At 50.2% G+C, this 23,947-nt stretch overlaps 1 protein-coding gene across 1 annotated transcript; it reads left to right on the top strand.

Annotated features, from left to right (window-relative positions):
- Positions 1-735: 735 nt before the first annotated feature.
- Positions 736-23,806, top strand: SMO (smoothened, frizzled class receptor). Its single transcript, XM_043589495.1, has 12 exons — positions 736-1,635; positions 15,634-15,839; positions 16,585-16,794; positions 17,044-17,216; positions 17,549-17,768; positions 17,874-17,997; positions 19,157-19,249; positions 19,709-19,817; positions 20,639-20,824; positions 21,284-21,432; positions 21,895-22,029; positions 22,268-23,806. The coding sequence occupies exons 1-12, from the start codon at positions 1,302-1,304 to the stop codon at positions 22,708-22,710; spliced, it is 2,382 nt and encodes a 793-aa protein (XP_043445430.1). The 5' UTR covers positions 736-1,301; the 3' UTR covers positions 22,711-23,806.
- Positions 23,807-23,947: the final 141 nt, after the last annotated feature.

Genomic DNA, 23,947 nt, shown 5'->3' on the forward strand with positions numbered 1-23,947 from the left:
CACAAGTAAAGGAGTGAGGAAAGGCAAAGCGAGCAGAACAGGGAAAGGGAGCAGCAGAAACTTCCTCAGCCAGCATATGAGCAACAAGGGCCATCAAAATGGGATGGCTTCCTTCGACCATAACCAAAGACATGCCAGGGTCAATCGTTGGAAACCACAGTTCACACTTCACACATTTGTAGCAATAAAGGCTGATGTTGGCACGTCTGGTTTCCAGACACCTGCTCTCACAGGTAACAGCAGCGGGGCAGCTGCCCTGAGTGACTCTGAGTTCCTCTCTCCCACAGGTCCCGAGTTGGAAGGATTGAGTAAGCGAGTCCCCCAAACCCTGGTTCTCATCCATGGGGCCCCGGGACAAGTTGAAAGATCTAACCGAAACCAGAAAAAACTGGCGGGGTTGGGGGACTGGGCAAGGATGTAGAAGAGTCTTCCGCTGACTTCAGACACCACCCCACCCCACCCCACCCCCACCCCGTCCGTGTCTCCCACTGTAAACCAGAAGAGTCTATCTATTCCCTGCAGACGGCCAAGTCGAAAGATCCTCAGGCCGATCAGGTGCCCGCTGAGTCTGGTTGCGGCTCCCAGCCACGATTTCCTCGCATCTCTTGCGCCAGGGCGGCGAACAGGGTCCCCAGAGCCCCCAGGTCCCGGCCCCTCCGGGCGCCCGGGACACTGAAGCTAGCGCTCCTCCTCTCTCGCATCCCCTCCCCTCCTCTTCCCTCCCTCTGCCAGTCCCTCCCCAAGCCGTGGCGGAGGTGGGGCCGGGCTTGGCTCCGCGAGGCCCGTGCATTCCAGAGAGCCGAGCGAGCTAGAGCAACAAAGGAGCCGGGGAGTCGGTGGGGAGAAGTCGGGGGTCTGCGGCGCGCTCGGGCGAAGGTGGCGGCTGGGCCGCGGGGCTGGCGCAGAGGCGAAGCCGGGGAGCTATCCCCCACCGCCTGCCCGCGCCTGGCCTCCATCGCGGGGCTGGAAGATAGTTTTAAGAGGGAATGGGGCTGGAGATTGGGGGCCCAGGGGGCTCCCGGGGCTGAAGACAACTTGGATTGCCCGGAGAAAGAGTAGGGAGTTGTGCATCCCGGCCGGGGCCTCCGCCGCCCAACATGGGCCCCGGGTTCCAAAGTTTGCGAAGTTGGGCGCCGAGGGCCCGCGGCTCGCGGAGCGTGCGAGGGGGCCCGGCACCGGATTCGCCGGGCGCACAGGTCGCCTGAGCCACATCCGCGGCCCCAAGGGTTGCGTGTGTGGCCGGGGGGCTCCGGGGAGCGGGCGGGGGCGCCGGGGCTTCTGCTGAGTTGGCGGGTTTGGCCATGGCCGCTGCCCGCCTCGCACTGGGGCCAGGGATCCTGCTCCTGGGGCTGCTGCTGCTGCTGCTGCTGCTGGGGGGCCCTGGCCGGGGGGCGGCCTTGAGCGGGAACGCGACTGGGCCTGGGCCGCGGAGCGCGGGCGGGAGCGCGAGAAGGAGCGCGGCCGTGACCGGCCCTCCGCCGCTGCTGAGCCACTGCGGCCGGGCAGCCCCCTGCGAGCCGCTACGCTACAACGTGTGCCTGGGCTCGGCGCTGCCCTACGGGGCCACCTCCACTCTGCTGGCCGGGGACTCGGACTCCCAGGAAGAAGCGCACGGCAAGCTCGTGCTCTGGTCGGGTAAGCGCGCGGAAGCCGGAGCCGGGGTTGCGGTGGTGGGATGCGGGACTCTGGGCAAGAATAGGCTCAGGCCTGAACGTTGGCGAGGGCAAGGGCTGCACCCGGGAGAGGTGGAGGAGCACAGTCTGAAACTGTGGGTGCCGGCCGTAAGCAGGTTGGGACCCTCGGTGATGAGGCGAGACGGTTGAGGGAGCCGGTCACAAAAGGCCTGAGCAGGGTGGGTGCGCAAAGGATGCGGGGGAATGAGGGGCCCATGAGGCAGGGGCTCTGAGCCTCGGGAAAGGATGTTTCTTAAGAAGTGGAGCTGCTCCTCGTAAGCGCTGCTCTGAGAGCGGAGCCCCTGAGGATTCAAGGAGGTGTTTAGATCTTGGAAGAGAAACCGGGAAGTGGAGTTGAAGAGGAAAGATGGGCTAGAAGGTTTAGGCATTGAGGGACCGGATGGGGGGGGGGGGAAAGAGTTGAGTGAAATTTGTGATGGATAAGAAACCCCCAGGTGTTGAGTAATTAAAAGTTAACCAGAAATTTCCAGAAATCTTGTTTGGGGAGACAGGAAGTCCAGAAAACGGTGATCTTGTCCTGCTATTACAGATTTCACCCTTTCCTCGTCTGAAAAATGGGGACTCTGATCGTTTTCTGAGGTCGCGAAGCAATGAGACTATTCTAAGGATTATTTGTGTATTCTTTGGAAATTTGGATCCTCAGGCTGGTCAGGGCTGCAGAAGGACACTTAAGCCCGGGATATTGAGAGCCTGTGGATACTTCCATAGTGGCCTGAAGTCCCAAAGCCCTCGACCTTAGGTTAGGATTATGGCCAGGCCTAAAAAACCCAAATAAATCCTTCCTTAGCAGTGTGCAGTGGATGATCTCCCCACTTGTCACTCTTCTGGGTTAGGGCCCTGAAGGGGAGTTGGGGAAGGGAACTGGTTTTGTCAGCCCTTGCTTCTAGTCAGTGGGATCTCAGAGCTGTCCTTGAAAAAGCAAATCAAAAGTCAGGAGCCAACTTGGCAAGCTCCTTCTCCTGGCAGGCCTTGGGTGCCCTACATCTCGGTTCCACCCTGGGGGCTGGTGATGATCCTGAAGCGGGGAGCCGAGATATAGGCTGCCTGTCATTGTCAACTTGGCCACTAGAGTTCTGAGTCTTTGCTGAATGTTGGACAAAGCCCTATCATTCCTGGCCTGGTATCATTCTGGCAGATGCCAGAGGAACGTGGAAGATGGTACCCTTGGTGGACCTACATCCTTAGTGAGTATCAGGTTCTAAAGGCAGCGTGTAGGCAGAAACCATGGGTAATCAACAGCAGCTTTGAAAAGTTCATAAACTACCATAACATAAGGTGTAGGTAATTTTTGCATATATATTCTTTTTATGGTAATATGTTTGTATAAATGTGTAACATATAGTATAGTATATAAGAAGGGGCATACGTAGAAGCTATAATTTTAGTCCTTAAAGTTACATAAATGCAAAAGAGCAGAAGACTGAAAGAATTAAAAAAAGGAACACCAGAGAAAGGTGCAAACAGATTTCTTTGAGAAGGTTTGTGTTTAGGAGCCAGTCGTGTGGCAAATACAAATCTCAGCACGAGAATCTCACCCAGTTCTAAGTTGCTCACACTGAGAGGATATCCCCCCGCCCCTCCTCTCTCTACTTAGTTATTTTGCAGGGGCCCATGGTTGAATTCTCCTAAGTTAAAAGCATGTGTGATGCTGCCCTTCTGTAGTTACCATCAAATCAAGGAGGAAGGGTCTGGACCTCTTTCCAGTCCGTATTCCTGATAGCAGCCGCTGAGCAAGGCAGAAGTGTTTTAGCAGGGAAGTTTAAGAGTTAGAACCATCTGCTGGCTGTGTGGTTTCGATCCTTACTAGCTGTGCCTCCGGTGGAGTAGGGTCCTGTAGAGGTGCCAGCCTGGGGCTCAGGTTTTTAGTTCATTCGGAATTTTTTCTCTGCTGCCATCATCCCTCAGCTCAGTTACGTTCCCAAGTGTATTCTAATTGTTCTTTCTGCTTTGGGTCTTTCTGCTAGATGTTCTGGGCGGTGGGGTCGGTGGTGGGTGGAATAGATCGGAGCCAAGTGTAAGAATCACAGACAGGCCTTTAGCCGGGAGCCTCTGGTGAGTGACTTTCCCTGTCCCGAGTTAGTGGTCTTGATTTGACTGTGTCCAGGTGGTCAGTGTCACCTGGCTCTTGGAGGTATTTTTGTGGGTAAAGGATGAAAATGATCTAGGTTGTCTTCATCTGTGAACTCTTGAAGGTAGAGACTTGTTCTTCGCTTTTTTTTTTTAAAGCCTCGGAGTTCTGAGTACACAGCCATCCACTCATTCATTAAATTAGGCATTGGATGCTTGCTGTGTGTCAGCCTGGATCAGGTTCTGGGGCACGTAAAGACGAGGAATACAGACGTGATTCCTGCCGTCAAGGGGAAGACACACAAACAGCTTTAGCATTTCCTGGGAGAGGCATTGTGACAGGGTAGGGTGCTGAAGGAACACAGAGGGCTTTGGGGAGCCAGGGAAGACCCCCCAGAGGAATTGACATTTAACCTATGATCTGAGAAACAAGTAGGAATTCTTTGGGCCAAGGAAAGTTAGGATAGGAAGGAATAGGAAGAGGAGACGGCATGCAAAGGTGAGGTGAGAGGGCTTACTACTTTAGGAGTATATGATTTTAGTAGAGCTGGATCAAAGTAGGTGAGGGATAGAATTATAAGAGATAAGACCTAGGCAGTTAGAAAATAAAAGGATTCATACCCCATATTAAGAAGTTTGGATGTTATCCAGAAGATAATAAGGAGCCACTAAAAGCTTTTGAGCAAGGGAGAGATGTAATCACCGTTGCATTTTAGAAAGATCTCTTTGAGTATTGTGTGAAGAAGCCACGGGAGGAGGGGAGGCATGGAGCCTGGTTGCTTGTTTAGGGGATGGTATTCCGGGTAAGAGAAGGTGGTGGCCATGATGGAGGTGGAGATCCAGGTGAGAGAGGATGGGGCAGCAGGCTAGAGGAAGTGGACAGATCCCAGAATTTTAGAGCTAGAACCCATGGGATTGCGGATGAGTTGGATGGAAGGCAAGAGTGAGCAGGAGGATGTAGGTTTTTCAGGCTCGCGGGGAAGGTGATACCGTTCTCTTCCACTAAGCTGGGAATGCTGGAGGAGGAGTAGGCTTAGGAAGAAAGCCTGGGTTCAGTTCGGCCATGTGAATTAGAGGTGCTCAGTGGACGTGTATGTGGAGATTACCAGCAGATCTGGAATAGGAGTTGCTGAAGAGAGCGGCCACTGTGTTATTCCTCGGCCCAGACTGCTGAGCCTTTTGGAAGTATGCCATTGAGTGAGGAAGTTTATAGCCCAGGCTGGACTACTTTCTGGATCTGTAAAGAGCTCAGGTCCCTCCTGTATCTTTCAACCCTTTGGACTTGGGCTCGTTCAGGCACTCAGCATCTTTCCCCATTACAGCTTGAAATGTCTCTTCTCAGGCATTCCAAGCTGACCAGACAAATATAATATCCAGGCCACAGTCCACCTTGGGCCAAATCTGGTTTGGTAAATGGGGCAAGAAAGCAGAGACCTGTGGCTGCGGAGGGAAATAGGCCCCTGACAGCCAGCACGTAGCCTCCTTGACCACCGCTGTGCTCTGTGTGTGCACAGGGGTGTGTGGCCTTGTCATTCAGCCGGGGGCAGCCAGGAGAAAAGAGCCAGAGAATTCTGGGAGGAATCTCTCTTTTCCTCTCAAGACAATCTGGTTGAGCGATGAGAGGAGGGATGTTGTTGGTGACGGTGGGTTGTTTGCAGGGGCAGACGGGAAAGAATTTCCTTAGAGCTTTTCCCAAACCTGGCTGGTGATCAGAATCAGTTAAGATATATACATTTGGAAAGGATGAAAATACAGGAAAGCACCTACTGGCTCGAGTTTTAATTTTCCTTTAGATTTTTAATATTTATTTATTTATTTATTTATTTATTTATTTATTTATTTATTTATAAAGATTTTCTTTTTCTTTTTTTGTTTAAAGTTTATTTTTGAGAGAAAGAGAGAGAGAGAGAGAGGGACAGAGAGAGAGGAGACAGAGAATCTGCTGTCAGTGCAGAGCCCGATGTGGGGCTGGAACTTACGATGCTCGAGATCATGACCCAAGCTGAAGTCAAGAGTCAGACGCTCAACTGACTGAGCCGCCCAGGTGCCTCAATAAAGATTGTATTTTTAAGTAATCTCTACAACCAAGGTGGGACTTGAACCCATAACCTTGAGATCAAGAGTTGTACACTTCACCGACTGAGCCAGCCAAGGGCCACGCGATTTTTAACTTTTCAACTGTGAAATGCTGCATGTATGCAGAAGGTGCATAAAACACAGGGGCACTTAATATCAAATAATTATAAAGTGACACCTGAGTCAAGAACCAGATCATGGTGGGGCCCCCCCAAAAGCTCCCCTTTGTCTTTTTCAATCACGTCTCCCTCTCTCTTCTTCTAGAAGTAACCACTACCCTAATGTTTTGGATTATCATTTCCTTTTCCCTCTATAGTTTTGTCACCTAGTTTTGGAATCCTTAAACAGTATATTTTAGTTTTGAGTGTTTTTGAACTTCAGACAAACCGTGATATGTGTATTCTTCTGTGTCTTTTGTCTTGCTTCTTTTGCTATACCTTGTTTTGTAAGATTCATCCATGTTAGGGCAGCTCATTTTTTTTTCTTTGCCGAATAGTGTTCCATTGTAGAATACATCACAACTTATTAATCCATCTTCTTCTTATTATTATTATTTAAAAAAATTTTTTTTTTCAACGTTTATCCACCTTTGGGACAGAGAGAGACAGAGCATGAACGGGGGAGGGGCAGAGAGAGAGGGAGACACAGAATCGGAAACAGGCTCCAGGCTCTGAGCCATCAGCCCAGAGCCCGACGTGGGGCTCGAACCCGCAGACCGCGAGATCGTGACCTGGCTGAAGTCGGACGCTCAACCGACTGCGCCACCCAGGCGCCCCTAATCCATCTTATTATTGTTAAACATTTAAGTTGTCTCCGGTTTTTGGCCACTGTGAACAACACGGCGGTGAGTATTCTTCTAAGTATATCCTGGTTCACCCGCCTCAAGTTTCCCTAGGTACATACTCAGAGGAATGGAATAACTAGATAATTGCATACCTTCAACTTTACTAGGTAATACGGAACAGTTTTCCAAAGTGGTTCCACCAATGTGGTCCCCACTAATCGTGTAGAAGAGTCACCAGTGCCCACATGATTCCTGATGCTTGGTATTGTCAGCATGTAAAATTCTTGCCAGTCTGGTGGCTATATTGTGGTATGTATTTGTGGTTTTAATTTGCATTTCCCTGATTACTAGTGAGGTTAAGCACCATGTCAAATGTTTACTGCCCACTTGGATTCTTCCTTTTATAAAATGTCTGTTCAAATCTCTGCCCCATTTTTTTTTAATAGATTTTTATTTATTTATTTTTGAAAGAGAGAGTGTGGGTGGGGGAGGGGCAGAAAGAGAGGGGGACAGAGGGTCCAAAGCGGGTTCCGTGTGGACAGCACGGAGCCCAATGTGGGGCTCGAACCCGTGAACCGTGAGATCATGACCTGAGCTGAAGGGAGATGTTTAACCAACTGAGCTCCCCCGTGCACCCCCGTTTTCCTTGGGGCGCTCATTTTCAGAAGATTTGTAGGACTTCTTTATTTATGCTAGAGTTGAGTCCTTTATTGATTTTATGCATCGAAACTGTTTTCTTTTCTTTGGCTTTCCTCTTTATTTTCTTTGTGCCTTCTGCTAAAAGAAGTTCTGTGCTTTAAGGTAGTCATTTATAAGACTTTTTATGATTAGTTCTTATTGTGTCTTCTTTTATCTTTTATTGTTTTTTACTGTTTATTTATTTTTGAGAGAGAGAGAATGAATGTGAGCAGGGGAGGTGCAGAGAGAGGGGGGCAGAGGATCTGAAGTGGACTCTGCACTGACAGCAGAGAGCACGATGCGGGGCTTGAACTCACGAGCTGTGAGATCATGACCCAAGCTGAAGTCAGATGCCCAACCAACTGAGGCACCCAGGAGTCCCTGTTGGGCCTTATTTTAAAAAGTCCTTTTGGGGCGCCTGGGTGGCGCAGTCGGTTAAGCGTCCGACTTCAGCCAGGTCACGATCTCGCGGTCCGTGAGTTCGAGCCCCGCGTCAGGCTCTGGGCTGATGGCTCAGAGCCTGGAGCCTGTTTCCGATTCTGTGTCTCCCTCTCTCTCTGCCCCTCCCCCGTTCATGCTCTGTCTCTCTCTGTCCCAAAAATAAATAAACGTTGAAAAAAAAAAATTTAAAACAAAACAAAACAAAACAAAACAGTCCTTTTATACCACAAAGTCATGAACTTACTCTCTTATGTTATCTTCTCCAAACGTTTTAAGGGTGCCTGGGTGGCTTAGAACAGCATCTGACTTTTGACACCAGCTCAGGTCTTGATCTCAGTGTCGCTTGAGTTTGAGCCCGGCATTGGGCTCCATGCTGGGTGCGGAGCCTACTCGAAAACGAAACAGCACTTTTTAGATTTTACTTTCAATTTATAGACATATAATTCACTAGTTTCATACATATTGCCTCAGCATCATTTTTTTTTTTAAAGGAATATCCTTTCTCCACCGTTCTGCCATAAATCAAGTGTCCAGATATCTTTAGTTTCTGGGATCTTTTCTTTTTTTAATATTTTTTTATGTTTATTTAGTTTTTGAGAGAGAGAGAGAGACAGAGTGCAAGCAGGGGAGGGGCAGAGAGAGAGGGAGACACAGAATCCGAAGCAGGCTCCAGGCTCCGAGCTGTCAGCACAGAGCCCAATGCGGGGCTCGAACTCACAAACCGCGAGATCAAGACCTGAGCCAAAGTTGGATCCTTAACCGATTGAGCTACCCAGGCGCCCCTAGTTTCTGGGATCTTTATTCTGTTCCATAGCTCTATTTTGTCTATCCTTTGCCAGTATGCACTATCGTAATTATAGCATGGTTCTTCATCTTCTTTGTGCTATAAACCTCTTTGGCAGTCTGTTAAAACCTATGGACCCCTTCTCAGTATAATATTTTTAAGTTTATAAGGTAAAACACATAGGATTGAAAAGGAGCATATAAGATTTCAAAGGAAATGAACTATATTGAACTATAGTTATCAAATATATTAAAACAAATTTGTGGGGCACCTGGGTGGTTCAGTCGGTTGGGCGGCCGACTTTGGCAAAGGTCATGATCTCACGGTCCGTGAGTTCGAGCCCCGCGTCGGGCTCTGTGCTGACAGCTCGGAGCCTGGAGCCTGTTTCAGATTCTGTGTCTCCCTCTCTCTGACCCTCCCCCGTTCATGCTCTGTCTCTCTCTCTGTCTCAAAAATAAATAAACGTTAAAAAAAAAATAAAAAAAATAAAACAAATTTGTGATCTAATATATATGTGCTTCTTTATTAATACACTAAGTAAGATATAGTATGTGTTTGATAACCACCATAATGTCAAGGCTGTGATGAACAGTAACAGTGTTTTGAGATTATCTGTAACAAAATATCTGTGACAAAAACACAAGTATTGATAACGTCACTGTCGTATGTGGCTTACATTCATAATTGAAGGAAAGGCTAAATTTCTGTTAGATGTAATTTTTTTTCCGGTGCAGGTTCATGGGCCCCTAAATTCTCTACAAGAATGTTTGTGAGTTCCAGGGGCACCTGGGTGGCTGAGTTGGTTAAGCATCCAACTCTTGGTTTCAGCTCAGGTCATGATCTCATGACTTTGTGGATTCGAACCCCACGTCAGGCTCCACGCTGGCGGTGTGGAGACTGCTTGGGATTCTCTCTCTCCCTCCCTCTCTCTCTCTGCCCCTTCCCCCACTCATGCCATCTCTGTCACTCTCAAAATAAATAAATAAACTTAAAAAAAACAAAAAGAATAGTTTGTGGGGGCGCCTGGATGGCTCAGTCGGTTGAGCGACCGACTTCGGCTCAGGTCACGATCTCACGGTCCGTGAGTTCGAGCCCCGCGTCAGGCTTTGGGCTGACAGCTCAGAGCCTTGAGCCTGTTTCAGATTCTGTGTCTCCCTCTCTCTCTGACCCTCCCCTGTTCATGCTCTGTCTCTCCCTGTCTCAAAAATAAATAAAACGTCAAAAAAAAAAAAAAAAAAAAAGAATCGTTTGTGAGTTCCAAGCCAAGAACCTCCCCTGTTCTTATTAATACTTATAGTATAGTATAGTATAGTATAGTATAGTATTTATAATACAGCAGTATCTCATAGAGTCTGAGCTCTCCTTGACCTTTTGTATTTTAATATAAAAATAGGTGTTGGTAGTTTTGATCGAGATTACACTGAGGATACAGACTAATTTGAAGAAAAAAAAAAGACATCTTTATGGTATTGAGTCTTCCTATCATTTCACTATATATTTCCATCTATTTAGATATTCTTTCATTTTCTCAATTGTTTTACAGTTTTGTGCAGAGTTTAAATGTCATTTGTCAGATTTAGTCCTAGGTACTTGATTTTTAAAATACTATTATGAATAGTCCCTGTAACATTTCATTTTCTGTTTGTTGCTGGTGTATAGAAATGCAATTGATTGTGAATCCAGTAAACTAGGTAAATTGATTATTTATTATATACACAGTCATCTCATTTGTGAATAATGAGTCTGATGTCTCCCTTTTCAAGCCATGTATCTTTTCGAAGCCTTTATTTATGTACCTTTATCGCCTTATGCACTACTTAAGACATCCAGTACATTGTTAAATAGAAGTGGTAATTGTAGCAGCAACCCTCATCTTTGACTTTTTCTGTATTCTAAAGTTTTTCAACCCTTCACTATTACATATGCTGTTTGGTGTAGGTTTCTTGTAGTTACGTTTTATCAGATTAAGAAACTGTTCTTTTGGGGCGCCTGGGTGGCTCAGTCGGTTGGACCGCCAACTTCGGCTCAGGTCATGATCTCGCGGTCCGTGAGTTCGAGCCCCGCGTCGGGCTCTGTGCTGACAGCTCGGAGCCTGGAGCCTGTTTCAGATTCTGTGTCTCCCTCTCTCTGATCCTCCCCCGTTCATGCTCTGTCTCTCTCTGTCTCAAAAATGAATAAATGTTAAAAAATTAAAAAAAAAAAAAGAAACTGTTCTTTTATTCTTAATTTGCCTATTGTTCTTTTTATCATGGTTGCATGTTGGATTCTATTAACTACTTCTATATCTATTGATATGATCATATGATTTTATTCTTCTTTAATCTGCTAATGTGGTAAATTGCATTGATTGAATTTCCTAATGTTAAACCAATCTCAGAACAATGGTTTTCAACTTGACTGATCACCAGAAGCACATAAAGAGTCATTTTAGTGGCTCAGTTGGTTAAGCATCGGACTTCGGCTCAGGTCATGAACTCGCGGTATGTGAGTTCGAGCCCCGCGTCGGGTTCTGTGCTGACAGCTCAGAGCCTGGAGCCTGCTTTGGATTCTGTGTCTCCCTCTCTTCCCCTCCTCTGCTCATGGTCTGTCTTTCTCTCTCTCTCTTTCAAGAACAAGTAAACATTAAAAAAATAGAAAAATAAAAAATAAGTCCTTTTCAGAGCTTAAATTGTAGCAAATATTGAAGAAGTCTATGAATATAGAAAAATGCAAAGACTAACATAACACCTGTGTCTTTTTTTCCCCTCTGTTTCGTATTTTAATAAAACGAAAGGAATAAAATAATACAGATAAAGTTGATGTCCCTCTTCTTCTGGTCTACAATTTTGTTCCCTTCTCTTCTCTACGGAGCTTCCCCCCATCTCAGTAACTTGCATATTTATTTTTCTAAGCTTAATTACTTCTAAAAATAGGCAGTATGTGCACATAGTGTAAAATTCAAAAGTAACAAAAGTTAAATCCTTTCCCTTCTGCTTCCGGCTCCCCGTTTCCCCTGCCTAGAGGCAACCATCAGCACTGGTTTTTGTGTGTTCTTTCGGAGACATCCAACATGTGTACAAATGTAGATGTGTCCTTGGTTTTTTTTCCTCCCACAACCATTAGTGGCCTACTCTTCAGGCTGTTCCCACCCAACTGAATCCATTGAACCGGATGCGTTGGAGATAGTTCCATTTCAGTGCAAATAGTTCAACCTGGTGTAGTGTCCTATTATATTGATTTATGATATTTTATGCAGCCGGTCTCCTGTTGATGGCTACGGATTCATGCAATTTCTACTCTTCTGCTGTTACAAACAACGCTGCAACGAATAGTCTTGTGTATTGGCTTTGTAAACATGTGGAGTGGGATCACTAGTATAAAATGTTGATAGATAATGCCAAATAGTCTCCCCAAGTGTTTACTAATTTCTGTTTTACTCGAAATGTACGAAAGTGCCGGTTTCGCTGACATTCTTGTCAATAGACCATTTTCAAACGTGTCGATCTGTATCCCTCTAAAAGTTTAAAAAATTATGTCTCATTGTAGTTTTATTTCACATTCAGTTTATTTATTTATTTTTTAATGTTTTCATATTTTTTTTTTAATTTTTTTTTTTTTTTTCAACGTTTATCCACTTCTGGGACAGAGAGAGACAGAGCATGAACAGGGGAGGGGCAGAGAGAGAGGGAGACACAGACTGGGAAACAGGCTCCAGGCTCTGAGCCATCAGCCCAGAGCCCGACGCGGGGCTCGAACTCCCGGACCGCGAGACCGTGACCTGGCTGAAGTCGGACGCTTAACCGACTGCGCCACCCAGGCGCCCCATGTTTTCATTTTTGAGAGAGACAGAGACAGAATGCGAGTGGGTTAGGGGCAGAGAGAGAGGGAGACACAGAATCCGAAACAGGCTCCAGGTTCCGAGCTGTCAGCACAGAACCTGACTCGGCACTCGAACTCACGAGCCGCGAGATCATGACCTGAGCCGAAGTCGGCCGCTTAACCGACTGAGCCACCCAGGCGCCCCCACATTTCAGTTTATTAACAGTGAGATTGGATGTTTCTTGATGTGTTTAAAAGCCATTTGGATTAGATCTGTCTTCTGCCCATTTTTCTATAGGATCATGAATTTCTTACTGATGTGGAGGAGCTAAGGCATATAAGGAGATGAGCTCTTTCTTTTTAAATTTTTTTTTAATGTTTATTTATTTTTGAGAGAGAGAAAGACAGACCATGAACAGGGAAGGGGCAGAGAGAGAGGGAGACACAGAATCCAAAGCAGTTCCAGGCTCTGAGCTGTCAGCACAAAGCCCGACGTGCGGCTCGAACTCATGGACCACAAGATCATGACCTGAGCGAAAGTCGGACGCTTAACCGACTGAACCACCCAGGCGCCCCATTTTTTAACGTTTATTTTTGAGACAGAGAGAGACAGAGCATGAACGGGGGAGGGTCAGAGAGAGAGGGAGACACAGAATCCGAAACAGGCTCCAGGCTCTGAGCTGTCAGCACAGAGCCCGACGCGGGGCTCGAACTCACGGACCGCGAGATCATGACCTGAGCCGAAGTCGGCCGCTTAACCGACTGAACCACCCAGGCGCCCCATTTTTTTAAAAACATTTTTTTAATGTAAGGAGATTAACTCTTTACCTGTGATATGTATTGGAAATATATTTTCTCAGTATATTGCGTTTCTCATGGTTTTTGTTTTTACCCTATTTTTTTCTGAAGTCTTTTTAAAATCTTTTATTTCGTAGCTTCCGAGTTTTATGTCATACTTCGAAAGGCCTTCTCTACTTAAGATTTAAAAACCACATCCCATCTTTTCTTCTGGTACTCTAATTTTTAAAACTCATGCAGTCATTTGAATTTATCTGGAACTTATTTTTATGTAAGAAATGGGGTAAGGATCCAAATCATTTTTTTCCCTAGATGGTTCTTCAATTGTCTTTTAAGATTTATTTAATAGTCTTTCTTTTCCTCATTTTTAAGGTACAATATAATACTTAAAACGAGAAAAAGGAAAACAGTGAAATTCCACATTTGAAAAAGTTGATCACTGCAAATATCACACAACCCAGAAAAATAGCATAATATTTTTGTTAATCAGCTGCTTGCTGCTCCTCTAGAATACATGTTACTCTCGTGAGCTCCCCCCTTTTTAAGTATAGTGTTCAGTAAACATCCAGTAAATTTAACTTTTTCTTTGTTGTACCTCGCTATGAATTTAGACAAATATATAGAGTTATGTAGTCAGCCACTGCATTCAAGATAGTGAAAAGCCCATCAGACCCCAAAATTCCCTCTTACTGCCCCTTTGTAGGCAAATTCTCCTCCTGCCCAGCCCCTGGCAACCACTGGTGCATTCTCCGCCCCTGCCCACTCAGTCAGAATTTCTGAGAGTGGGTTTCTCCCTCTAGAATGATAAAGGTTCCCTAGGTGATTCTGATTTGAGTGGAGGCTCAGGAAAGTTGCCCGAGGACACTGCTTCTTCTTCTTTTTATTTTTTTTATTTTTATTTTATTTTTAATGTTTATTTATTCCTGAGACAGAGAGAGACAGAGCATGAGTGGGGGAGGGGCGGAGAGAGAGGGAGACACGGAATCCGAAGCAGGCTCCGGGCTCTGAGCCGTCAGCCCGGAGCCCGACGCGGGGCTCGAACTCACAAACGGTGAGATCATGACCTGAGCCGAAGTCGGTCGCTCCACCGACTGAACCACCCAGGCACCCCAGGACACTGCTTCTTGACCGGAACTTGCTCTGTGCCCCTGGAATAGGCTTTGTGGTTGTGAGAGCTGTGAGCGGTCAGAGGTCTCAGATAAGTAATGACAGCTGATATTTCCCGAGTGCTTACTATCTGACGGGTACCATGCTAAACACATCAAGTGCGTTATCAAACTCTTCACAACATTCCCAGGAGGTAAATCCCCATTTTGCAGATGAGGAAACTGAAGCTAGAGATAGAGATAGAGTAATTTGCCGGAGATCACACAGCCAGGCAATGGGAGAGCCAAGGCTCGGACCCAGGCAGGCTAATTGTAGTGTCCATGCCCCTCATCCCTCTGCTGTATTGCCTCCCTCCTAAAAAGAGCAGCTATCTGCCCCTACCGCCCCCAGCCTGGCAGTGTGGCAGTCGCCAGTTTGTCTCTCACGTCCTTAGACGCTTCTCCTAACACAACTTCTTGTGTGGGACACCGGTATTCCTGAAGCAGGGATGATTCGGGAGGGGCAATGGGGGCGGAATGCTGAGTGAGCCCCGCCTCTGGGATAGCAGGGTAGGTGCCTGGGTTGGGGCAGGGGTGCTGTTTCTGTCTTGCTGACAACATGTTTCCTCCCTCTGCACTGGACAGAGCCTCCTCTGTTTCTCTCCATCTGATTTCCTGTTTCCTCCTCTGGCTTTGGAGTACCTGGGCTCCCCTGACTACCTCTTCTTAAGCTCCTACCTGTTCTCTATTTCACCTCAGCTTGGTAAGAGGAACAGGGATCCTGGGGTCTGGGCAAGGGGCAACATCTCGTTCTAGTGCATGGGCCCTGGAAGGGGTGGGTCCCACAACCTCCCTTTCCCCTGGAAGAGGCCTGTAGAAGGTTTTAAGGATGCCCCTGAAAAGGTACAAGGCAAGTCGAGCTGGGGTCCTCAGCCAGAGGCACTAATGCTCCCTAGCAGGGCTTTTGGAAATGGGGGCTGTTTTTTTAAAAACTTGAATTGAATTATAACATACACACAGATCAGTGCGTGAGTCATGAGCTCGATTCTTCACATGGTGAATACACACATTGAACCACTACCGGATCAAGAAATAGAACATGACCAGCATCCCAGAAACTCCCCTTCAGGCCCTCTTGCAGTCACCAACCCTGGAGTAGGGGCAAGGGGAGTGTTTTTTAATCGTCGTGATGACTTAACGGGTTCTGGGATTTAGTGGGCGGAGTCCAGGGCTGCTAAATGTCTTGCAATACATCGGACAGTCCTGCAGCACAAAGGATCCTCCTGCCCAAATGCTCTGTTGAGAAACACTGTGCCTGACAGCTCCCGCATTATGGCAAAGAGACCTGCCCTAGGCCTGGGAAACAGCTGTGGGTCAGAGTGAGGAGGGGTGTCACCACAATGTATCCACACTGTTGCCTCTCTCCAGGCCTCCGGAACGCCCCCCGCTGCTGGGCAGTGATCCAGCCCCTGCTGTGTGCTGTGTACATGCCCAAATGCGAGAATGACCGGGTGGAGCTGCCCAGCCGCACCCTGTGCCAGGCTACCCGAGGCCCCTGTGCCATTGTGGAGAGGGAGCGTGGCTGGCCTGACTTCCTGCGCTGTACCCCTGACCACTTCCCCGAGGGCTGCCCGGTGAGTGCTGTGACGGGCAAGCCGCAAGCCTAGGGCAGGGCCCAACAGGAAGCAGGGGCAGGGGAGCCCCGCAGCCTTCTCTCCCGGGAGACCCCAAATCTGCAGCCGTGGGGTCAATGAGCCACAAACCCAAACTGAAGCTCACTGGCGGGGCCAGTCTATCAGGGATTGTCTGTTGATTTGTAGACGATAACTTGTGTTCAACAAATATTTTTTGAGCACCTACTCCGCTAGGTGTTGGGGAGTTTCGGGGGTCGATGACGACAGGAACTCACTCTCCAAGAAGTTTATTGTGTATTTAGGGAGTCCGGGCACGCACATGTAAAAACAGCTATAGACCCCAAGACAGATGTGATCTCGTTCTGGTGGTAAAGGAGGGCTCATAAGTAACAATAATACTAATGGCAGTAATGTTGGTAATAAAACTAATTATTATTATTTACTATCTGCCAAATACCATAGGAGCCTCTTACCGCCATTGGTTCACTTACCCCTTAAACCACACCATGAAGTAGGTACTGCTGTCTTACACGTGGGGAAACCGAGAGGTCCAATAATTTGTCCCAGCCTTTTGATATAGTTTGTCATTGAGTGGCAGGGCGGGGTTTCAAAAGCTGGAAAGCTATCTCCAGCCTGTGCTCGTAGGCACTCTACCAAGCTGCCCTTATGCCTCGTATTAAGCCAAAGGGTGCCCCTGGGCCTCCTGCTCCCTTTTGCACTGCCTTTTCCCCTTCCCTCGTGCCAGAATGAGGTGCAGAACATCAAGTTCAACAGTTCGGGCCAGTGTGAGGCTCCCTTGGTTCGGACCGACAACCCCAAGAGCTGGTATGAGGACGTGGAGGGATGTGGGATCCAGTGCCAGAACCCGCTGTTCACTGAGGCCGAGCACCAGGACATGCACAGCTACATCGCGGCCTTCGGCGCAGTCACAGGCCTCTGCACGCTCTTCACCTTGGTCAGCTGAGGGCAGGCCTGAGGGTGGAGGGGTTAGGGGAACGGGGGTCCAGAATACACAGCCTATAAAGTGGGAAGTGGATCGACAGTTGTCTGCGTTGTGAGGGCAGAGGGAGGTGGGGAGAGGATGCCTTGGGGGGTGTCCCTGGGGGAAGGGTCTGGATAAGAGGGTTCGGGGGCTCAGACAAAGGCGTCTGTGGCAGCAGAATCACCCTAACCTCAGAGAGCGGATCCCACTTCTCTCTTCTAGGCCACATTTGTGGCTGACTGGCGGAATTCGAATCGCTACCCTGCTGTTATTCTGTTCTACGTCAATGCGTGTTTCTTTGTGGGGAGCATCGGCTGGTTGGCCCAGTTCATGGACGGCGCCCGCCGGGAGATCGTCTGCCGTGCAGATGGAACCATGAGGCTCGGGGAGCCCACGTAGGTGTTTTGAGGACCCAGAAGCCAGGGTGAGGGGCCGAAGGCTGAAATGAAAAGGGACAGGGTGGGCTTGAAACTGAAGATTTCAGTGTAGGGTTCAGCTCTGCCTTGTTGAGCCCACGGTATCCAGCGTTGGGGATGTGATTGTTTGCATCTGCCCAGAGGGGCATCTTCCATAACCTCTTCGAATGTGACCTGAGTCCCACCTCCAAGCTCTGACTCCTAGGGAACCTCCAGACGTTAGAGGCCAAGGCTCTGGGGACAGGGTGGAGAGAGCTGATAAAGGGAATATGGAATGCCCTCCCCAAGTGCCCCTCCACATGTCTGCACAGCTCCAATGAGACCCTGTCCTGCGTCATCATCTTTGTCATCGTGTACTACGCCCTCATGGCTGGTGTCGTCTGGTTTGTGGTCCTCACCTATGCCTGGCACACCTCCTTCAAAGCCCTGGGCACCACCTACCAGCCTCTCTCCGGCAAGACCTCCTACTTCCACCTGCTCACGTGGTCACTCCCGTTTGTCCTCACTGTGGCAATCCTTGCCGTCGCCCAGGTATGGTGACCGGTAGGAGGCTGGGGACCTGAGTGGAGTGGGCTTGGGTAGGGGGGCCCGTGACCCACTCTGTCCCTCCCACCCCCACCCCCCTTTGTGCCGCAGGTGGATGGGGACTCTGTGAGCGGCATCTGTTTTGTGGGTTACAAGAACTACCGATACCGTGCAGGCTTCGTGCTGGCCCCGATCGGCCTGGTGCTCATTGTGGGAGGCTACTTCCTCATCCGAGGTGAGTAGGCACCAAGCGGGCACCAGTCGGGCAGCAAAAAGCGCTGAGCACCCGCTCTGTGTAAGGAGGAGCTAGGAGCTGCCGGTTCTGCTACCTTTGCAGCAACCTTTGTGCTGGCCCGAGCAAGGCAGCCCCTTTCTCCAGAGCCTTGAGCCGGGGCTCACAGCTTGTGGAGTAGAGCCTGAGCTGGGTTCCAGCCCCCGCTCAGCCCTTGGCCCGGTGCACTTGTATGGTGAATAACCTGCCCTGTCCACGTGGACCAACTCAGGGCCTTTGGTCGTGTGTGTGCACCCTGAATTTAGACATGCTCTCCATCTTCTGGCTCCTCATCCGCCTCCTACCCCCAGAACATAGTCACACACAGTTTTCACAACATGCACAGATTCTCTGTTCCCTAATTTCCCCGTCTGGATCTGCCGCCTCCGTCTCTTCTTAGCTCATTTGTGTTGCATTTTCTTTGTAAACTTCAGTTTCCTCTCCCTGTGCTGTCAGCCTTCTGTTCAGCCCACCTCTTTCTGCCAGTGTCTGGGCCTTTGATTTAGGTTTCGGGCCCGTGCTCTCCTGTACGGTAGCCACTGGCCACCCGTGTTGAAACTGGTCCAGATTGCGATGCGTCGTAAGTACAAAATCCACACTGCATTGCAAAGACTCCGCACACACCAAAAGGTAAACTGTCTCATTAATAGTTTGTTGTGTGGATTACATATTGAAATGCTCCTAAAACACAATGATGTATTGCTCGCGGAAGGTATGGAAATCAGCTTCGTTTGCATCTTTTTTACTTTTTTAACGAGGCTGCTAGAAAATGTGAGCTTATGGGTGTGGCTGACATATTTCTATCGCATAGCTCTGTTGTTACATCTCTTTTCTTGCCTTTTCCATCAGCACAGCTTTGACCTGGCTGCCTTACTTACGGGGAGCCGGGGCCAGGACGAAGGCACCTTCTCTCTCTTCTCGACTGTTTGTCTGGGCTCTGCCCCCGTCTTTCCAAGTACATAGCACATCTGCCACCAGCTGTGCCCCATTTCTCAAGTGTCTCCAGTTTCCCCAAGCTTTACATCAGCAGAGGAGTAATCAGACCTGGGACTGCCTGCCACCGCCATCCCTCCTGGGAGAGTGGCCTCACCCCACTAATGTCTGAGATCTCTCTTCTGTTCAGGAGTCATGACTCTGTTTTCCATCAAGAGCAACCATCCCGGGTTGCTGAGTGAGAAGGCTGCCAGCAAGATCAACGAGACCATGCTGCGCCTCGGTGAGTGGGCCCCAGGGCCTTTGGCCCGAGGTACTGGTCAGTCCGACACTGCACACTTACGTGGCTGTGGGACCTGCAGGATGGGATCTTGGAGGATGCATTGTGAGTGGTGCAAGTTAGCAGCCATGGGAACAAGACAAGGCTGTGGGGCATGTGTGTGCATGGGAGGTGGGATGGGGTGAGAGGTCATGGTGGTAGCACCTCAAAAGAAGGGGACCTTCTTGGATGGAACAATTCAGGCTCATGCCAAGACTGCTTCCTCGTGCCCACTGGGGCCCTCCCACAGTTGGCTCAAGTGCCCTTCAAGTCTTATTCTGGAGAATACAGCAAACTGAGCCTAGCATGAATTTACCCCAGACTCAGCCATCCTTCAGGCCTGAATGGGGCAGACGCCTTGTCCCCACTGAGCCTCCCACACCGGGGATTGGTAATGCTCTGTCCCACCCTGGCCCTCCACAGGCATTTTTGGCTTCCTGGCCTTTGGCTTTGTGCTCATCACCTTCAGCTGTCACTTCTACGACTTCTTCAACCAGGCTGAGTGGGAGCGCAGCTTCCGGGACTATGTGCTGTGAGTGCAGTGCTGGGGGCTTGGGGGCGGCAGCCACAGGACTTCAGACAGCCCTAGCCCTCCTTGCTGTCCAGCAAGGGTCTGCTAGGCACCTGCCTCTGACGGGCAGGTGAAACTGTCCATCCTGCTCTGGGCACCCAAGATGTCAATTGCTCTGTAATTTGCAAACACGGCAAAGCACGTCTCCTGTCCCGGCTCAACTCTGCTCTCCTCTCTGCACGAGCCACTGTCTGGCTGGTGTGTTTAACTGTTCAGCCCTCTCATGTTTGGGCTTCTCTGACGACTCTGTGTTGGCCACAGAAGTCACTCTAATTCTCACGTACTCTTTTACAGAGTTTATTATAGAGCCCTGCACGGAGTAGTTACCTCTCCACGATACGTGTAACAACCTATTAATACTTGCTAGCCTTGCCTGTGCTTTTTTGTGTCACCGTGAGGATGAATCTGAGAGTGAAGCATCTCATCCACTGAAAGAAGGGCTGCACTAGCTGATATCAGGAATAGCAGTTACAATGCTCATTAAAATGGACACCAATCCACATCCTGACTGCCTCAGGCTCTTCCTTAACGGCTCCAGCTTCCAGTCTGGGAAGCAAGCTTTAAACCACACTAATACCTGGTCCTCCCCCAGAGATGTGATTTAATTGTCTGGGGTGCGACCCAGGCATTAGTAGTTATAAAAAGTAACTCTAATGTCCCAAGTGACTCTAGTGAGCACCCAGGGCTGTGAATTGTTGCCGTGGGGCTTAGCTCTTTCTAAAGTCTTTGGATTGATTGGGTACCCAGAGAGCCTCACCTGTCTACTAACCCCCCCACCACAGGTGCCAGGCCAACGTGACCATCGGGCTGCCCACCAAGAAGCCCATTCCTGACTGTGAAATCAAGAATCGCCCCAGCCTCCTGGTGGAGAAGATCAACTTGTTTGCCATGTTTGGAACCGGCATTGCCATGAGCACCTGGGTCTGGACCAAGGCCACGCTGCTCATCTGGAGGCGCACCTGGTGCAGGTGGGGCCAGCAGCCAGCCGGTTCTGACCTCGCCGCCTTACTCCCTCACTCTTGGCGTCCCCACCAATAAGGGTCGCCTGCTCCGTGGTCTCTCAACAGTCACCGGCAGACCAGTTTTCTAAGGGTCTGCATTGAGCTGCCTAAAGTTGCCTTCTGTGTGGCTCACCACTGCCCCCTGGTGACACCTCCTGTCCTCAGGAGGACCCTTCAAGTGCTGAGCCTGCCGCCAGCATCTTTCTTCTAAGAAGGGAATGATTTGAGCGATTTGAGTACTGGGCATCCAGGAGCCCTGCATCCTAGGCCCACTTCTTTGCAGAGGTCTCTCCTCAGAGTCCTCGAGGGACTTGGGGCCCTCTGGAGGCTCCTTCCCTGGAGGGAAAGGCTTCGCCGGTCTTCAACAGGATTTGATGGGAAGTGGCTGCTCCTCCACTTCCCCTCCCCCATCTCTTCTGCTCTCAGGTTGACTGGGCAGAGTGATGATGAGCCCAAACGCATCAAGAAGAGCAAGATGATCGCCAAGGCCTTCTCCAAGCGGCGTGAGCTGCTGCAGAACCCAGGCCAGGAACTCTCCTTCAGCATGCACACTGTCTCCCACGACGGGCCTGTGGGTGAGCCTCGGTCCCTTTCCTCCACTGGAGCCACCCGATCCCCGCAACGCCTGGGCCCCCTTCCCCACTAAGCTGCTACGGACACATGGACTGGCAGGAAGGCAGGAAGGAAGAAAGCAGCCCCTCCTTACCTCACACACTCCACCCTCTCTCCTCCCCCTTCCGTCCCTCGCTACTCTGCCCTGTTTCTGCCCCTGGGTCTGCTTGCTGGTGCTTTGGTTTCAAAAGGAGTCATCTCCCTCTCACTTCTTCTGTCTTCTCCAGTGGTTCTCCCTGGGCTAGAGTAAGTCTGGGTTCTAGGAACTGGATTTCTGGCCTCTAGTGATGGTAGATCACTGGGACTGGGTAGATCACTATGATTCCCTGGGTGGGCTTTCTGGACTCCGTGGACTGGGAGGGAGCTACAGTCACCCAAGGAGTGGGGCAGTCATGATTCCTTAGCCCTTCCTTCTACCCCCACAGCGGGTTTGGCCTTTGACCTCAATGAGCCCTCTGCCGATGTGTCCTCTGCCTGGGCCCAGCATGTCACCAAGATGGTGGCTCGGAGAGGAGCCATACTGCCCCAGGATGTGTCTGTCACCCCTGTGGCAACTCCAGGTACGAGGAGTCAAGCTTCTGTAGGAAGTGGGGGGTGGGGGCATGGAGTCTGGGGGTTCTTGGGACTGGAGCACGAGCAGCTGCCAGAAGGGAGACCCTGGAGGATGTAGAGTATGGGGCTGAGGCACTAGAGATCTAGAGCTGTGGGTCCCAGACCTCAAAAGTAGGGGTCCAAGGAGAGAACAGGTGATGTGGACAGACCAGCGTCCCAGGCTCACGTTCTCTCTCCTGCCATCAGTGCCCCCAGAGGAAAAAGCCAACCTGTGGCTGGTTGAGGCAGAGATCTCCCCAGAGCTGGAGAAGCGCCTGGGCCGGAAGAAGAAGCGGAGGAAGAGGAAGAAGGAGGTGTGCCCGCTGGTGCCACCTCCTGAGCTTCACCACCCTGCCCCTGCCCCTGCCCCTGCGGCCAGTGCTGTTCCTCGACTGCCTCAGCTGCCCCGGCAGAAGTGCCTGGTGGCCGCAGGTGCCTGGGGAGCTGGGGAATCCTGCCGACAGAGAGCCTGGACCCTGGTCTCCAACCCTTTCTGCCCAGAACCCAGTCACCTGCAGGATCCATTTCTGCCCAGTGCCCCAGTTCCCACGGCAGCCTGGGCTCAGGGCTGCCGGCAGGGGCTGGGGCCCATTCACTCCCGCACCAACCTGATGGAGGCAGAGCTCATGGATGCAGATTCAGACTTCTGAGCCCGGAGAGCGGGACCTGGGATAGGAAAGAGCAGCAAATACCATTCTGAGGTTCTTCATCCTCCCTGAGAGTGCTTCCCCAGGATCTTGTCTTCCAGAGCACCTGAGGGTGCAGTGCCCTCCCAGGAGGGCTCTATGTGTCTGTCTCAGGGCAGCAGGACTGTGGGAAAGGGCCCTGACATCTCCACGGGCAGGCCTCATCCAGGGAAGGACCCTGGAGCTCAGGGTCCTTGTTTCTGCCCCACCAGCTGGAGTCTGGCTGGCAGTATCCATGTGCAGCAGGGTCATGAGATCTGCAGAGCTTGGGGGCTGGGGGGGCAGTGATGGTGGAGGCAGGGGTGACAGTACCCAGAGTGGCCTGTGGTAGCCAATGAGGCAGCCAGGCCCATACCTGGCAGATGAGGGCTGGCTGCCCTTCTCTGTGCCAGTGGATGCCCTTTTCTGGCACTCTCAGACCAAATGTGTTTATTGTGTCATTAGTCCTTTGTCTAGGTGGGGACGGGGCTCCCTTCTCCCTCTCCCAGGTGGTTGTGGAGCTGGAAGTGCCTATTCCCGTAGGGGCTATAACCTCTCTTCACAGGCGCCCGGTTGGCCCGACCCCAGGCCAGTAGCCCGTCCTGTGTGCTCCTGTACCTTCCTTCCCCTTTCCCATTTCAGTGCAACCAGGCCAACCTCTTCCTGTTTCCCTGTTCGTTGATTAGGACCCAGAACTGCTGCATGCTCCATCCCTCCCCCATCCCCCACCCTTTTGATGCTGGCTGCATCTCCAGGTGAGAGACTGGTTCAGCTATAGAGCCTGGCGTGGTGTAGAAGCGTGTTATCTCTTCCTCCCGTCCATCCAGTGGGGGGTGGATCCTCTGACTTGAGGGGCTAACCTGGGAGGCTGCTGGAGCTTCAGCCAGGCAGGAACGCTTCCTTCCACTTCCACAACTGCTGGGTGAGGAGATTCCCACCTCTCATAACCCCTAACTATGTCTCCAAGGCCCCAATTTCAAGAGCCAGACAGCAGGAAGCCTTAGGAGCTGGCTGGGTTCCAGATCGGGGATAGGGATGGGGAGAAGAAATATAAACAGTAAATAAAAGGTTTTTGTATAAACTCTTGGTGTGGTTCTTTTCCATGGATCCTGACCTGGTCTTGTTTGGTGGGGGGGGGGGGGGGGGTGTGCCGGGCTAGCTGAGTCAGTAGATTATGTGACTCTTGACCTCAGGGTAGTGAGTTTGAGCCCCACCTTGGGCA

Source organism: Prionailurus bengalensis, chromosome A2 (genome assembly GCF_016509475.1).
Source record: "Prionailurus bengalensis isolate Pbe53 chromosome A2, Fcat_Pben_1.1_paternal_pri, whole genome shotgun sequence".
NCBI lineage: Eukaryota > Metazoa > Chordata > Mammalia > Carnivora > Felidae > Prionailurus > Prionailurus bengalensis.